This window comes from Musa acuminata, chromosome BXJ1-3, assembly GCF_036884655.1.
Source record: "Musa acuminata AAA Group cultivar baxijiao chromosome BXJ1-3, Cavendish_Baxijiao_AAA, whole genome shotgun sequence".
NCBI classification, from domain to species: domain Eukaryota; kingdom Viridiplantae; phylum Streptophyta; class Magnoliopsida; order Zingiberales; family Musaceae; genus Musa; species Musa acuminata.
This window is the reverse complement of record NC_088329.1, coordinates 7,459,372-7,476,460: the sequence shown is the minus strand read 5'-3', so window position 1 is coordinate 7,476,460 and position 17,089 is coordinate 7,459,372. Positions and strand designations below refer to the sequence as shown.

General features: G+C 38.0%; 2 protein-coding genes across 2 annotated transcripts; both read left to right on the top strand.

The window, feature by feature from the left end:
* The first annotated feature begins 5,686 nt into the window (after nucleotides 1-5,686).
* Nucleotides 5,687-7,320, top strand: LOC135636879 (cytochrome P450 71A1-like). Its single transcript, XM_065149007.1, has 2 exons — nucleotides 5,687-6,604; nucleotides 6,685-7,320. Exons 1-2 carry the CDS (start codon nucleotides 5,702-5,704, stop codon nucleotides 7,303-7,305), a joined length of 1,524 nt encoding a protein of 507 aa, XP_065005079.1. The 5' UTR covers nucleotides 5,687-5,701; the 3' UTR covers nucleotides 7,306-7,320.
* A 3,049-nt stretch (nucleotides 7,321-10,369) lies between these two features.
* LOC135636070 (cytochrome P450 71A9-like) lies at nucleotides 10,370-11,445 on the top strand. Its single transcript, XM_065147616.1, has 2 exons — nucleotides 10,370-10,744; nucleotides 10,825-11,445. Exons 1-2 carry the CDS (start codon nucleotides 10,370-10,372, stop codon nucleotides 11,443-11,445), a joined length of 996 nt encoding a protein of 331 aa, XP_065003688.1.
* Nucleotides 11,446-17,089: the final 5,644 nt, after the last annotated feature.

Here is a 17,089-nt window from a genome sequence, read left to right as displayed (position 1 = left end):
TAGTTCAATAATAAATAACCATAATAATTATTGAACTTTAATAAAACTCATATGATAATTTCAAGCCTATACATGTGAATAAATAAATGAAAATTCCAAAAACAATAATTGGATTTTAATTTTATTTGCCACATATATAATGAATAATTCATATGAGAAAACCATAAAATAAACCATAATTTATATTTTTTTTAATCAAAATTAAATCCAATCAAATAATCAAAAATATAATCATGATTAAAATTAATCATAATTATAATAAATGATATTTATCAATTTTATAATTGAGAATATAACCTAAATTTCTTAATTTCATAATGATAAAAACCGAAAATATTTGATAGGATATAAATCGAAAATATGCGAATGGCAGAATTGTAATTTGGCAGAAATTAGACCCGAGGGCAAAACCGTAAATATGTTGACAGAACCTAAACTGTAATTACGATATTTGAAAAGGGTAAAACTGTAATTTTTCAAAACCCTAGCCTCGAGGGCAAAAACATAAATATGCCAAACTGCCATCGCCGCCGCCGCCTGCGCGAGCAGCGCTGCCGCCTATGCGCGGCTGCCAGCGGTAGTTCTAGCCTGTGCGCGGCCACTGCCGCCATGGCGCTGCCGCCGCGGGGCTGCTACTGCTCACGCACGGCCGCTGCCGCTGCAGCGGTTCCTGCCCGCGGGTGGCTGTTGCCAGCACGCGGCCGTCGCCTGTGCACGGCCTACTCACGCATGGCCGCCACCTGGGCTGTCTACCTGCGTGCGACCGACCGTCGCATGGACGGGTTCTAGCCGTGTGCGACCGGGTTCTATGATGCCGTCGTGTGGATGGGTTCTGTAATGCCGTCGTGTGGACGGGTTCTGTAATGCCATCACGTGGACGGGTTCTGTAATGCCCGCGTACGGGACGGATTCTGCAATGCCCGCATATGGGACAGGTTCTGTGATGTCGGCATATGGGACGAGTTCTATGATGTCCGCATATGGGACGGGTTCTGTGATGCGCACGCTACTCGGCGTAACCGCAGATTTGCAGCGAGGTCGACGGTGACCATTACTGCTTAGCAGTTCTGGGAAGATAAAGGTAATTATGCATCGTAAATTAATTTACAGATCTAATGCATGATTTCAAAAACCAGGCTCTGATACCAATTGTAAGCATAAAGATCTGTAATTATGATATGTCAATAATGCGGAAATAACCTATATGCCAAGACTGAAATCAATGCATAGATCTAATTATACGATGCGTACCTTTTGATGTCATATGTTTAGAGATCTCAGAAGATTTCCTCCCATCAAGGATATCTCCGAGGAATCGTTCCGTAGTGGACTTATGAACGGAACCAATTAGTTATTCTATTATATATCTTATTCAATTATAAAAAGATCACATATTCTAACATAAAGGTCAAAAACAAAAAATACGACGATCCTTTTTCCCCTCCCTCAAGTAATGTCCATGTAACGTCAGTATAAAGGTCAAAAAAAAAATCTGACCAATTTGAAGGGGTTAAATAGGATCAAAGAATGATAATTGTGCCTACAATTTTCGGATTACTGTCCTGCCACTGGATCTTATCTTATTCATTGATTAAAAAAAAGACACAATATATAAAATCTTTCACAATTTATGGGACAACAATACATTTATTTTTTTATATTGCCATCATTAATTGGTGGATACACCTATTTATAGATCAAATCATTTTTGAAGAAACTTATTCATATGTTTGATTACATTTTTGAAGAAATTAGTGAGACTGGAGCATTCTATCAACTCGATGACCATAAAAGCTGACCTGGAATATCAAGATTGATAATGGAATGTGATGTTGAGATTCTAACCAAAATAAAAGCTTCTGAATTAAATTAGGAATACTCTAAGTTTACTTGATGGATTTTTTTTTCTTTTAAAGTTGATAGATTTATTGAGTTGATAATGGAATGTGATGGATTTTTTAAGTTGATAGATATATTTTATTATTTCTAATATTTATTTAAAATATATTATGTTATCAATTGATCAACTAATTAGACTCATACCTACTGACTCCCATCATAATCATGACCAATTAATTATGCATTGTAGGGTTGACTTTTTCTCGTTGGAAGAAAATTTAGGACAATGCTCAATCAATTATTTTACCTACTCCCTCCATCGTCTTAAAATCTTGTGAAAAAAAAAGAAAAGAAAACGAGACCATGCAATCTCCCTCATTTAGGACGGCTTCTCGTTCTTGAGCGTGACATGCAGCTATAAAGAACTAGGAACCTCTACCGTTCCAGTATCATACACGAGCAACCATCGCAAAGCACACTTCCTCACATTATTGGAGAACGTTGAAAACGACTAACGTAGTTCAACAACTCTCACCCACATCCGTAGTGAAAAATTAATTTTTTTAATATATCAAATTAATTACAAGATCATTAAATTATTCCACTCACGTACACTCAAGCAAGAATTAAATTTCTCGATATACGAGATCAATTATAAGGTTCCTATTATAGAAGTACTCAAGACACACATTCTCGAGTACTATAATCAACTATTTCTCATCTCCTCTGTTAAGCTTATATATTTCTCATCTCCTCTGTTAAGCTTATGTATAGTCGTTTCGACATAGGTTTCATGTCGTATGAATAAAGATTGATGAAGGATTGATATATATGATTGACTCTGACTTGGACTTTTGTTAAAATAATTAAATTTAATTAAAATAGAACAAATAAGTCAAGAAGAATATATATTCTTATAAAAATTAAAATAATTTGAGTTTAAGCTATCACTCGATCTTATCAACTATTTGGATGATTTCTATGAGAAAATGGGTTCCTCCATACAAGCTTTTTGTTAAGGTTTTATTGTATTGTATGCTAATGTACAATTAATCGTACGTTAATAAAGATTTTCTCCGGAGGTCAAGAATTCTCAATCAACCTTGGTGGTTGCTGGAATTATGATTATCAAGATTCTATACCAATACTCGAGTGGGGACCTACAACTAAAACTATGATCATAAAAGCCTTGGCCAACACCTTAAATCTTTTGTCCACCTACAAAAGAAATCTATAGTTCCAATTGGATTTTATCCTTTGGTGTGTGAAACATCATCTATTAAGGCATCTCATAGTTATCAGACCACATATGTCGTTAGAGGAAGTAATAATACTTCATCAAGGATTAGATATTTTGTGCAAACATCTAAAAGAAATCTCCAGAAGATACTCAACCTGTGTTGTCAAAAGTAGATGGCTCTTTTTTCTTTGCCCAAGTCATGGCTTGATGGTAGAAAGAAAGGTACATATAAATATATATATAAAGAGGATATGTTTTCTTGTCCTTAATTAAATAGATTAAAAATTAAAAAGAAAGAAGGACAAGCAAGTTTATATGTCCTTGTCTAATGATTTCCTAAGAGAAATTATATATATAGGACAAAGAAAAGGTCTAAACAAAGAAAATAATTGAAAGAATGAAAGACACAAAGGACACTTACTGATTATAATACTACCATTGATTTCTAGGTACAACTAATAATAAAAAAATTTATATTATAAATAGCTTACTCAGATAATGTGCTAGAGTTTTAATATAACAATATAAATATAATATGATAAGATAAAATAACTTTATCTTTGTATAAAGTATTTATAGTTGTGATATCTAATTAGAGATCACATAGTTCTATAGCACCCAAGTCTATGGTAATCAAGTCTAAAATTATAGCTTAAGATATTTAAAAAATTAATAAAACTTTTTATATGTTTATCTGGATTTATTCTTGCCATCTTAGATTAGATTACTATTTGAGGAAGGGTCACACTCAAATATGATCCTCCCTTTATTGTACTAATTCTATCATATTACGTCAACATTTTGATTAAAACATTTAAAGATTTATTTTAATGTAAGGTAAAACTTTTTTGTTTTTAAGGTTATGATATAGTTTAGAAGGGCTTTGTTCGAATATATCATAATGTTAAAGGAACGAGTTATAGATATAATGTTATAGACTCTAATACTATTTATAAGAAGAAGATTCTTTGATACCGATAGATAACTGATAAGAAAGGAATAGCTGATTGTGAGGTGGTAGGAATATAGTGGAGAAAAGCCCTCACAGTCACTTACATTTTCACTTGATAGTCACTCACATTTTTCATTTGATACAATTTCTCCACACACTTATACAACATGGACCCCTTATCTATATATAGGGGATAGATGGTAATTTCAAATCACATATATCGAGTATTCTCATAATTATCTAGAGATATTTCTCTTCTCAAAGTATCCTCATTCATTCTATGTTTAATCAGGTCATAATTATTTAAATGATCTTTTAGTTATCTAAATAACTTCAAATATTCTAATATATTGGATTAGAAATTTAAAAATATATTTAATTGAATCCAATCTATTAGTTTCAAGAAAATCGGAATAACAAATTGGTTGAACCAAATTGAGATAATTTTGAAATGCTAAAAAAATAATCAACAAAATATTTGTTTTTGAGTTTTCACCACTAATATGTGGAAAATATACTTAATTGAATCTAAAATTTCTGGAAAATCAGAATGACAAATTGGTTGAACCAAATTAGGATAATTTTAAAATACACCCAAAATGATAAACAAAATATAAACCCCAACACCTTTCTTCATCTTATTAGTCTGGCCAAGCATAGAAATATGAGAGTTCCAATTGGCTTTTATCCATTAACTTGTAAAACATTGGACATGTACATTGCAACTCACATCCATCATATGACATCTATTCTTCATCCATCAGACGATGGATGTTTTGTGCAAATATCCAAAAGAATGATTTACTATAGAGGCTCGATCAAATGACATTTGTCTGTGCATGTCTTTAGACGAAAGTAGAGGCTTCTTTTGTCCTTGCCCAAGCAATGCATATAAAGAAAGGATTTACAGTTGGGGGGGGGGGGGGGGGGGGGGAATGGAACGAGCATTTCGATTAGAAGAAGATCAAAGCTTTACTTTATTAGAATTATAATTTACAAATAAAAATTATTCTAAAAAAATCCTATTTGATATAATCCTGATAATTTATAATTAATTTAAGTTCTTTACATATTTTTGGATATTTTTTATTAATGATATTTTATTAAATATATAGTTCAATTAATTGATCAGTCAATTATAAGAAGATCCTAATGACAAGAGCTTACTATGGGACCTAATCCTCGTAATTATGAAATCATAGGTCAATAGTGATGCCTGGGGGATTTCTCTGCGAAAGCTTCCAAGTTTTTATTTTTTCCAAAGGCGTCCCCTATTTTAATTTTTTTCAAAATGATACTCCTAATTCGAATATTATTGAAGGCAAAAAACCATTTAAAGAAATATTATTGAAAACAAAAAACTATTTAAAGAAACATCTTTTGAAAAAAAAACAAAAAAATAACACATGATTCTTTGGTGACAAATTGGTGTTTGCTTGGGAGGTTGGTTTTCCCATTGGAAGATAATTTTGATCTAATTTTTCTTGCTAGTTGGATATATAATTAATTATCTTGTCTATTATTTTTATTAATCTTAAAAGAATAAAATACTTGTTGTGGAGCAATTCATATGAAAACAGATCAACTCAGTAGTGTCACAACTATAAATCAGCAGGCGCTCCTACCATTCCCTTGTCAACATAAGTGAGCTACCATCACAAAACGCAACCATGGCAGTTCCTCCCTTCCTGCTCTCCTCTCTCCCTTCTCTTCTCGTTGTTCTCGCACTGCTGTCTTCACTTCTACTCGCAGGTCGGAAGGCGAGAGGTGGCTCGGCGACCTGGAAACTCCCTCCAAGCCCACCCAAGCTCCCCGTCATCGGCCACCTCCACCTCTTGGGGAGCAGCTTACTGCATCGCTCCCTTTGGGAACTCTCCAAGAAACATGGACCTCTCATGCACTTGAAACTTGGTCGAGTCCCCGTTGTCGTCGTGTCCTCGCCGGAGATGGCTAAGGAAGTGCTCAAGACACACGATCTTGAGTGCTGCAGTCGGCCTTCGCTCCTCTCCTTTTCCAAGTTTTCATACGGTTTCTCCGACGTCGCCTTAACCCCATACGGAGAGCAATGGAGGCAGCTTCGGAAGTTCTGCACCGTCGAACTCTTCAGCGCCAGGAAGATCAACTCTTTTAGGGACATAAGAAAAGAAGAGATGGAGCGAGTGACGAAACTGATATGTTCTCACGCTCGCGCTTCGACCATGGTCAACCTGAGCGAGTTGCTGCTCTCGCTTACCTGCAATATAACATGCAGAACTGCCTTTGGCTCCGGCTTCGACGATGGAGGCGACATCCAACTCCACGACATGCTCAGAGAAGCCCAAGCGTTGGTAGCTGGCTTGTTTTTATCTGATTACTTACCATTGTTGGGGTGGGTTGATAGGCTAAGTGGGATGAGATCCAGACTTGAAAGGACATACGTTAAGCTCGATAGCATCTACCAACGCCTTATAGATTACCACCGAGATCGATTCAGGCAACAAGGTAAAGAAGATGAAGACGTCTTAGATGCTTTGCTCCGCATGCAAAAGGATGAGGAGGGTCTAACAGAAGACCACATCAAAGGAGTGCTCGTGGTAGTTGATGCCACCCTTTTCACACCATCCAGTTCTTGTTAACGCCTTTTCTCTTTCATAATAACCAAGCTCAAGTGCAGGATATTTTCGTTGCTGGGACGGACACATCCTCGGCAACCGTGGAGTGGGCGATGGCGGAGCTCATCAGACAACCTGAGCTGATGAAGAGAGCACAAGACGAGGTAAGACGATGTGTCGGAAGCAAAGGGGAGGTGGAGGAGAGTGACCTTCACCAACTTCATTTCTTCAAGTGTGTCATCAAGGAGACGATGAGGCTGCACCCTCCCGCTCCGCTGCTACTTCCTAGGGAAACCATGCAGCACTTTAAGCTAAATGGCTATGATATTCTACCCAAAACATGGATGTATGTGAATGCTTGGGCGATAGGAAGAGATCCCAATTCGTGGGGGAGGCCTCATGTCTTTGATCCAGAGAGGTTCATGCATGACTCCATGGAGGCAAATGGGCAGGATTTCAAGCTCATACCATTTGGCGAAGGTCGAAGGATCTGCCCCGGTAAGAATCTTGGAATGTTAATGGTGGAACTTGTGCTTGCCAACCTCATCTACTCCTTTGATTGGCATTTACCACCTGGAATGGTGAAGGAGGACATCAGTATGGAGGAAGCCCCTGGTGTTACTGTACATAGAGAGTATGCTCTTTGTCTCATGGTCACCAAATATGATGCAACAACAGCCTGAATTGCTTGTGCATGATAAAGTAGTAATATGTCTAAGTATTTTAAATGATACGCTTGTTTACTTTACAAGTGATTTAAATGATTAGTACTAATATGTTCCTGTTAAAGTATCAGATTGAATAAAGACAGTCATATGTGTCGATTTGTGCAATTAAAACATCTGGCGATATCTTCTGTTTGTGATTTATTGTTTCATGAAAAGAAGTGCGTGACTATATTTCATAACTTTGTGGTTGGATTGTTCACTTTAAGAGAAGAGTATATACTCTTCTATCAACTAACCTAACAGCACCTTCTGTCATTGTAAGGTTAAGTGATAAGAATTGAGACTTTTCTTAGTGGGATTATGGCATGGCATTGACTAACTGGCTGTTTTATTCCTTAGGGGTTTTTGCGTTGAAAGTAAATATGAAGAAGACAAAAGTAAATTTGTGCTTTCACGAGATTGGTTTTGAAGATTCATAATGCTTGGGGCTTTCAACTTGACGTCTATGTTAGAGATCTTAAGGAGATCGAATCGAAGTCAAGTTGTGGCCCAGTTAAAATATTATTCAAACTTAAATAATTAAAAATCTCAATATAGTAGTAAAGTCGGATGATGCACGAAAATAAGTTGGATTAATGGATTTGATTGGACATGGCGTGGATAATGATCAAAATTGAAGTAAAGGTTGTTTGAAGTTGAAGAATTGTAACATAATGATTAGTCATATTTACGTCATAAAGAAAAATATTTTATTATGTCAGACTGAAGCTAAGGATATGTTTTACTGTTAAGTTAAGCCTAAAAAGTAACGAGAAGATATTAAATTCAATTAAACCACATATGAAAAGAGGAAATATTAGAAAAAAATTTTCATATGTTAGTCTCAAATTTCTAAAAGAGATATTATCGAGCTATAAATAGGAGTTATCCAAAATCTTTATAACAAATTTTTTTTAGGTTAAATAGGTCTAAGAAAATGATTAAAAAACTAAAGATATTATGTCATCTAAGGTTTTATTTATATTTTTCTAGTGCTAGTTCACTCGTTCACATCTACTAATATTTTAGTCCAATCATATCAACTTTTTTATTTCAAGACTCTAATAATTAAAATGGTTGAAACTAATGTAAATGAAAATGGACACCAAATACGTTTTAAAAATTTAAACATTAAACTATGAATCATACTTATTATTATATATCATTTAACTCTTTCGATCTTTATTAATCTCTGAATGACTATCATATACTCATGTCTTGTGTTACTTAAGAGGTTATCCATGTATATAGATTGGTAGTGGAATGTGATGCAGAGATCATAATTAAAATTTTGAACGAGGAGAATCCCCTTGTTTTCTTTGAAACTATATAAGGAATATTGAGTGTAAATGGTTTGATGTATTCCATAAGGTTAATAGCAGTAATCATTGGCTACCTAGGTTTTTTTTTATTTTTTCAAAGGATAAGGATAGATTGTTGAAGTTTTTTATCAACTATATTAGCTATCTAGTTAAACCCTTGGGTTTTTATTTTAGAAGAAGGGGAACAAAGGATAAGATCATTTCGAGGGGATCGATCTCCTAGGGTTTGTCAAATGCTGAAAAGTATTTTCTTCGTAGCAAAAAGAAACAAATGCATCCCAATTTAGATAATTTCACCCCTTAGTCCACTAGGACTTGGGCTCCTCATCAAAATAACAAATCTCAGCTAAACCCTTAGCCAACTCCTATTGAAATTATAAAACTCAAAAGAATATATTCTTTATATTAGTTTAGGACTCCCAAGTGTAATCTTCCTTTCAGTACTTTGTAGGACTCCCAAATGCCATCTTCCTTTGGTAAGTTGGTTGATTGCATTAACACTTCTATCATAAGATGTCTGCGACGCATGATAACTCATCGATCTAGAATAACTTGCGATTGAACTTGAACTTCACTAGTGGTAGAGATGTTAAGCAAACGGTGTTGTACTATCTTATCTTCACCTAACTTCTTTTTAAGATAGAAAACATAAAAAACTAAGTGTATCTAGGAGCTAACCAGTAAATCCAAACGATAGGCAACTGGTCCAATGCGTTCTAATACTATATAAGGCCCAAAAAATCAAGGAGACAGCTTCATAGAAGATCGGACATTTATCAAAGTTTGCTTGTATGGCTGAAGACAAAGGAAAATCTAATCACCCATGATAAATTCTCATTTACTTCGGTGTTTATCAGCTTGCAGTTTCATTCTTGCTTGTGCGCCTGTGAGGTTATTCTTTAAAAGCTAAATAATCTTGTCTCTGTTAAGTAATTCATTATCCACTTAATCAACTTTAGAGGAGCTATGTACATATTTTATAATTGCAAGTGGGGTTCAACCATGAACTAATTCAAAGGGAGTCATTTTAATAGAAGAATACTATGAATTGTTATACCACCACTTTGCTAAGGGAAGCTATTTAGTTCGTTCCTTCGACTTGTCACTAGTAAAGCATATGAGATAATTTTCTAGGCACCTATTTACTATTTTAGTTTTCTCATCTGTTTGTGAATGATAAGTAGTACTCATATTCAACTGGGTACCCTGTAAACAAAAAAAGCTTTGTCCAAAAGGTGCTAGTAAAAACCATATCTCTATCAATAACAATGGAATGAGAATCCTACGTAATTTAGCTATGTTCTCAACAAAAATACAAACAACGACTTACGAAGAATGTCATAAAGCATAAAAATGAACATAATTCATAAGCTAATCTAGTTCTGTGGAGTCTATCCGATATGTCAGTCCAAGCAATATTAAGAAAGTTGGGAGGGGCTGAAGCAAACTTACGGTAGCAATATTAAGAAAGATGGCTAAGTGCTCAAGACACACGACCTGAGTGCTGCAGTCGGCCTTCGCTCCTCTCGTATTCCAAAATTTCATACGGTCTCTCCGACGTCGCCTTCATCCCATACGGAGAACGATGGAGGCAGCTTCGGAAATTCTGAACCGTCGAACCCTTCGGCACCGGGAAGATCAACTCTTTTAGGGACATAAGAATAGAAGAGATGGAGCGAGTGACGAAACTGATATGTTCTCACGCTCGCGCTTCGACCATGGTCAACCTGAGCGAGTTGCTGCTCTCGGTTACCTGCAATATAACATGCAGAACTGCCTTTGGCTCCGGCTTCGACGATGGAGGCGACATCCAACTCCACGACATGCTCAGAGAAGCCCAAGAAGAGTTAAGTGGCTTGTTTTTATCTGATTACTTACCATTGTTGGGGTGGGTTGATAGGCTACGTGGGATGAGATCCAGACTTGAAAGGACCTACGTTAAGCTCGATAGCATCTACCAACGCCTTATAGATTACCACCGAGATCGATTCAGGCAACAAGGTAAAGAAGATGAAGACGTCTTAGATGCTTTGCTCCGCATGCAAAAGGATGAGGAGGGTCTAACAGAAGACCACATCAAAGGAGTGCTCATGGTAGTTGATGCCACCCTTTTCACAGCTTCCAGTTCTTGTAAACGCCTTTTCTCTTTCATAATAACCAAGCTCAAGTGCAGAATATTTTCATTGCTGGGACGGACACATGCTCGGCAACCGTGGAGTGGGCGATGGCGGAGCTCATCAGACAACCTGAGCTGATGAAGAGAGCACAAGACGAGGTAAGAGGATGTGTCAGAAGCAAAGGGGAGGCGGAGGAGAGTGACCTTCACCAACTTCATTTCTTCAAGTGTGTCGTCAAGGAGACAATGAGGCTGCACCGTCCCGCTCCGCTGCTAAGTCCTAGGGAAACCATGCAGCACTTTAAGTTTAATGGCTATGATATTCTACCCAAAACATGGATGTATGTGAATGCTTGGGCGATAGGAAGAGATCCCAATTCGTGGGGGAGGCCTCATGTCTTTGATCCACAGAGGTTCATGCATGACTCCATGGAGGCAAATGGGCAGGATTTCAAGCTCATACCATTTGGCGAAGGTCGAAGGATCTGCCCCGCTAAGAATCTTGGAATGTTAATGGTGGAACTTGTGCTTGCCAACCTCCTCTACTCCTTTGATTGGCATTTACCAACTGTAATGGTGAAGGAGGACATCAGCATGGAGGAAGCATCTGGTCTTACCGTCAATAGAGTATATGCTCTTTGTCTCATGGCCACCAAATATGATGCATCAACCGCCTGAATTAAAGTATATGATGGACGAGGAAGACTGGTAAAAAAAAGTGATATGATGGATGGTTATATGCATTATAATTGGTATAATAATTATAATCCAGAAGATATGTTTTGATTCATGGTGAGGGATAATGACTGATTGGATATGCAAGCGCAAAGAAACATGCATACAGTTCAGTAGCCAGTGGAAAGCAGTGATGCGTCGCCCTCTAATTGTTTCATTTGCTTTGAGTAAATGTGTTGTAGAATGCTTTTAAGTGTCTGATAAATAATAAATAAAAATTATATTTTAAATATCAATTGACGTAAATATTATTTTCTAAAACGATTATTCAAAACTTCATTAAATATTTTAACTAAGACATTTTAGTTGATCATGAATTATTTTATATGAAAGATCTCAAGTATTTTCATATTTCTAGAGTTAATGTCTTTACAGAAAAACCTGCTCGAGAAAAATCTTAGTGACATTCAGAGTGTTTTCTCACGTCCTCCCACGTCAAGATTGTCATCCGAATCTGTGCTCTTCAGATTCCTTTACTTTAGAGTTAAAGCATTGAGGAAAAGCGACAGAAACAAAGAGGAACTGACAAGAATATAAAACCTAGAAAGTTGGACAAATGGACACGTAAAAGAAGGCAGAAAAGGGGCTGATGAGCCTTAGAGGTTAAGAATAGTGTCATGCTGTATCATGTCTGTCATAGAACCAACCAACCCACAGATGATGAGACAATGAGACAATGCTCATCAGAGGAGGTTCAGAGAAGCAACCAAGATTCTCATTTTGGAGCCACAGCTGGAAAGAACCAGATTTTTTGTTTTGTATTGGTCCCAATAAAATTTGTATGATGTGGTCAAACAAGGTAGTAAGTACTCTTTGCACAAGCTGTGTACGTATGAAAGTAATGGTCAGGATGCATGTGTGAGATAATTGAGGAAAGAAAACTAAGTAAAATCCCATCTTGGAGAAGATAAGCATGCTTAGAGAACAGAAGTGAGAAGTTTTTCCGGGCATTAAGTGCTATATATAGAATCAATCACCAAATTGTATCTGTTCTGAACCATGCATTTGATGGTTCAAAGTATAGATATTCTTGTTGCATTTATATGGTATTACCAGTTGATGCAAGACGATGGAATCACAAGGTTGCCTGCAATACATTTCTCTGAAACAAGGTTTCTGTGGCACCCCTGTGAAGCCAAAGTGAGGCAACTCAAAAAAATGAATCAATGGAGTGGATTCATGAAGAGTTCACCGAGTTTTTTTCCAAGTAGAAGATGGGATCCGATTCTGATCATTTAAACGGATGTTATACAAGATCAAAGAGGATTATTTCTCATCAAGTTCACCAATTCCAAAAGAATCATTGTACTATGCGAAGTGTCATTATCTCAGAAACCAGGTGGATTAGCTGCTTGAAGAAAGGAAACCGAGATTTTAGTTTGTTCTAAAGATTACTACATTATCTTGCATGGTGCTAAAAAGCTAATATATCAATCTAAGTTCTTGTAAGATGTCTCAACAAATTCATCGGTTTACAGAATTGAACTTGGGATGGCGAGTTTTATTGTTCCAAGTGCAGCTATTCTGAACGTACTACAACAAACGCAAGAAGCATACAGAAGCACAAACAATGGTCGAGAGATCATCAAATGTGAGACTTGGAACCTAAACCATGATCGACGCATAAAATCTAGCAATAAAATCCGAGGCCTTCTTGTCTACATCATGTTCGCCGACCCATCGTCCCCGGTCCTCATCACTTGGACGCATCTTTCGCGCGTAGTACCTCTTCTCTCCATCCACCTCTTCGTCTCTGTTCCTCGACCTCCCGAAGCAAAGGCCACAGAAGGACTTGGACGCGTACCGCTTTCCTCCCATGTGTTTCTCCTTCCTTTGATATGAACTCGGAGGAAGAGACACCTTACTGCGCAATTTATAGTGGTAGTCCGGCAGCTGGCTTCTCGGTACCGAAGCTAATTCGATGGTCGACATGTGATCTATGGCAAAAGCTGGTGGAGATACCAACTAAAAAACTAGCGCAAAAGCCTTGTAGTCTGTAATCCTCTGCTTGGTACTAGCTATCTCGTGAAGAAGTCAGGACGGTAAAAATCTCAAAGTTGGCAGTGCTTAGAATAGTCTCCTATAACTTAGACATAATGCAACCAACAAAGCTTTTGCAGCTTTAGATGCGCACCGTTATTCCATGGGATTGTAAGAAGTAACAGTAGTTTCATCTGTAGTCACTAGAGCAAGAGTACTGCGTCGTCAAGAGTCCACACTGTGCATGTGAACCTCTTTGGACTCCGCGAAGAGTAGTGGCCGTCGAACGTGCTTAAATGGCAAGTGAATACAGAGCCACTAATGGCTCCTTTTGCGTTTCAAGTTCAATGTCTGTAGCGATTTCTTATGATGCATGCAGATATCTATGTGTAGAATATGTAAAGCAAGTGTGGTCAAGACACCACTTTTTCTTGATGTTCTCCTCTCTCCTTTCCTTTTTGCATGCTGCAAGCTGTTCTCCTCTCTCTCTCTCTCTCTCTCTCTCTCTCTCTCCCTCTCTCTCTCTCTCTCCAAACACTCTCATGCATGCAAGCAACCATGGTTTGGTATGCCCACCTAGTGAAGGAAATCAACTCCAGATATCCAACTTTATCTTTACCTCTTTCCTTTATCAAAGAGCAACCTTTACCTATTTGTTTAATCCATATCCAACAATTTCTTGGTGTAATCACGTTCATTATAAAACTATGGTAGCAGAACCTTGATCATTGAGTGCCTTTGATAGGATGGTGAGCTACTTATAATATGGACTGTGAGATTCTTCTCTAGTACCTGTCCCTGTACATATATGTCTTAGCTCATGAACTCAAGAAAAGAGGCTGGAACAGAATCATATACCAACAGAAAAAGGCAAGTGTAGTATAATTATACTGATATGGAACTTTTGCATGAGCCCATATCAGCTTAACTGATACAACTAGTATTGCATCTGTTTCCATTTTTCTGTTTCTGTAGTACTATGGGCTACTACTAAGAGAAAGCTTTGAACTCTATAGCTCTTATTTGCTTACATTTTGGCAGTAAGCCACTGAGATCTTTATGATGTCAGACCAGCCGATCCTATTTTGTTGATGTTTTATATCAGTGATTAGTGGCATCTTCAAGTAAAATATTGTGCAGTGTTTTATATAGCAAGCTACACTCTTTTCATGACTTGTCCTTGCATGTATGTTCTTCCATTATTATGCAGATTAGTTCAAACAGCATCCAACAAGCTGTTGTCTGAATTGAAAGAGATGAGATGCCTAGAACTAAAATTCTCTCTGCAAAGAATGCTGAAATAAGGCAAAGTTACTAGGCTTCTCTTCCTTTTCTTCTCTTTTCACCAATTTGCAAAAAATTATAAACTGCGAGCATCACGAATTCTGCAGTAAAAACACGTGATTCTTTAGGAGGATAATAAATTATCAAGTTTAGACTAAATCATACCACATCCAAGTTACCAAATCCACACATTTGCATTCAAGTTCATCATAAACTTGGTAGATCGATACATACACAACTTCCAAGTACTCTTTTCCCGAAATTTTCTGGTTTGAAGTAGTGGAACTTAACAAAGAAAACTTCATATTTAACATAATAAGAGACATTTTTTCTTGGGCGATTTTTCTAAAGAAACCCCTGTTTTTGGGCTTTTCCTAAAGGTGCTACCATTTTTCATTTGGTGCCCTTTGTTTTATGTAATAATTGTAATGCCACCCGTCGTCGGTGTTCACCTTTGCCGCGTCGTCTTCCAACGTGTTAGATTATCGGTTTTGCCCACTTCGTCACATCCTCACAAAGATCACTAGAACCCTCAAGCACACCCTCGCTCTCGTTCGTCATTACGTGAAGAGAGTAGAAGAGGTGGGCAAGAGCTATGGCAAAAGATGCATGGAGTTGGTGATGGTGACAGAACACTAGATGAAATAGCATAGTACAACAAATGAGGGTGATGGTGTGCTTTAGTTTAGTGCCTTAGCAATCTTCACAAGGACACAATGGAGTGGTAAAAAATGACGAGTCAATATGGTAGAAGGTGACGGGGCCTCATCATACGGCGGAGGTGATGGGGGCAAAGGCAACAATGAGGGGCATCACAAGTTGTTAGGATCAAGAGCACTAAGAGGGAGGGTGAATTAGTGCAGCGGAAAACCTTCGACGATTAAAACTACGTTCGTACGTTGAAAATCGATTCCGACGTAAAAGTCGTTTTGTGCATATAATAACTTGAAAGCTTACAAAAATGTATTTGAAGTAAAGTAAGGCAGGAAGTTTACAGTTAAGATAGAAATCAGAGCACAAACTGAAATATGATGTTCGTATGATAAAACCGATTTTTGACGTAAAACAGTTTTCGGAAACTTAACTTGAAAGTGAGTTCGTAAAAGAGCTGAAGGCAGTAAGCTATTGAGGAGGTTTGCAGTAAAGATAAAATGCTCAAAGTAAAAGCAAACCGAGATTTAGAGTGGTTCGGTCAATCTTGACCTACATCCACTTTTGGCTTCCTCCTCCAACGAGGTCATCGACGTCCACTAGAGGCCTTCCTTCAATAGGCGAAGGCCAACCACCCTTTTACAATTTCACTCCTTTTGATGGGCTTAGAAGACAACCCTTACAAACTTTTCTCTCCTCTCTTGAAAGATCGAAACTTGGAAAAAGAAGGAGGAGAACTTGTAGCCTTTACAACACTTTTGAGCTATAAAAATCACATAATAGGATTGGATTTTAGGTGCCCTTTCATGCAGGAAAGGGTGGGGTATATATAGGCCTCAAACTAGTTTGAATTTGGAGCTCAAAAATATCTTTTCCCGGATTTTCAGGGTCCTGGCGGTACCACCTCCTGATTGGGGCGGTACAATCGCTTGGCAGCTCGGAGACTGAGCTTCTGGGTGGTGCCACCGCTTGACAGGGGCGGTTGCATCGCCCAGTCTCACTCGGAGACTGAGCCCTAGTTGTGCCACCGCCTGCCTGGGGCAGTTGCACCGCCCAGTCTTGCTCGAAGACTGAGCCCTAGCGGTGTCACCGCTTAGTAGGAATTCTGGTCCGAATGGGTTGATCCATTCGGCCCAATTTGGGTCTGTCAAGGGCTCAATTGCCCCCAGATTAAGGTAATGGGATCACCTCCCATTCCTAACTTAATCTACATGCTAACTACGACAATTCTTAAGACATTTACTACAGCTTGCTCCGGTGCATCAATCGCTTCTTCTGGCGAGCTTCCGGCGAACATCCGACGAACCTCCGGCGATGCTCCGACGGACTTCCGGCAAACTCCTAGACTTGTGACGATCCACTTGGCGAGTTCCGACGAGCTTCTTTTGGCAAGCTCCTGGACTTCTCGGATTTGTTCCCGTAGAACCTCCAACGACCGTCCGGACTTCCGTCGAGCTCTCGAACTCCCAACGTGATCATAGTCTTTGACTCTGGCTCAACTCCTGCTGCATGTCTTACTTTCATCATAGTTAATCCTGCACACTTATCTCAACATATGGATTAGATAACAAATGACATCATCAAAATCCAAGATACAACAATCTCCCCCTTTTTGATGATGACAATCAATTGATAATGGAGTTAACCTTAACTCCCCCTTGAGGGGAAATCT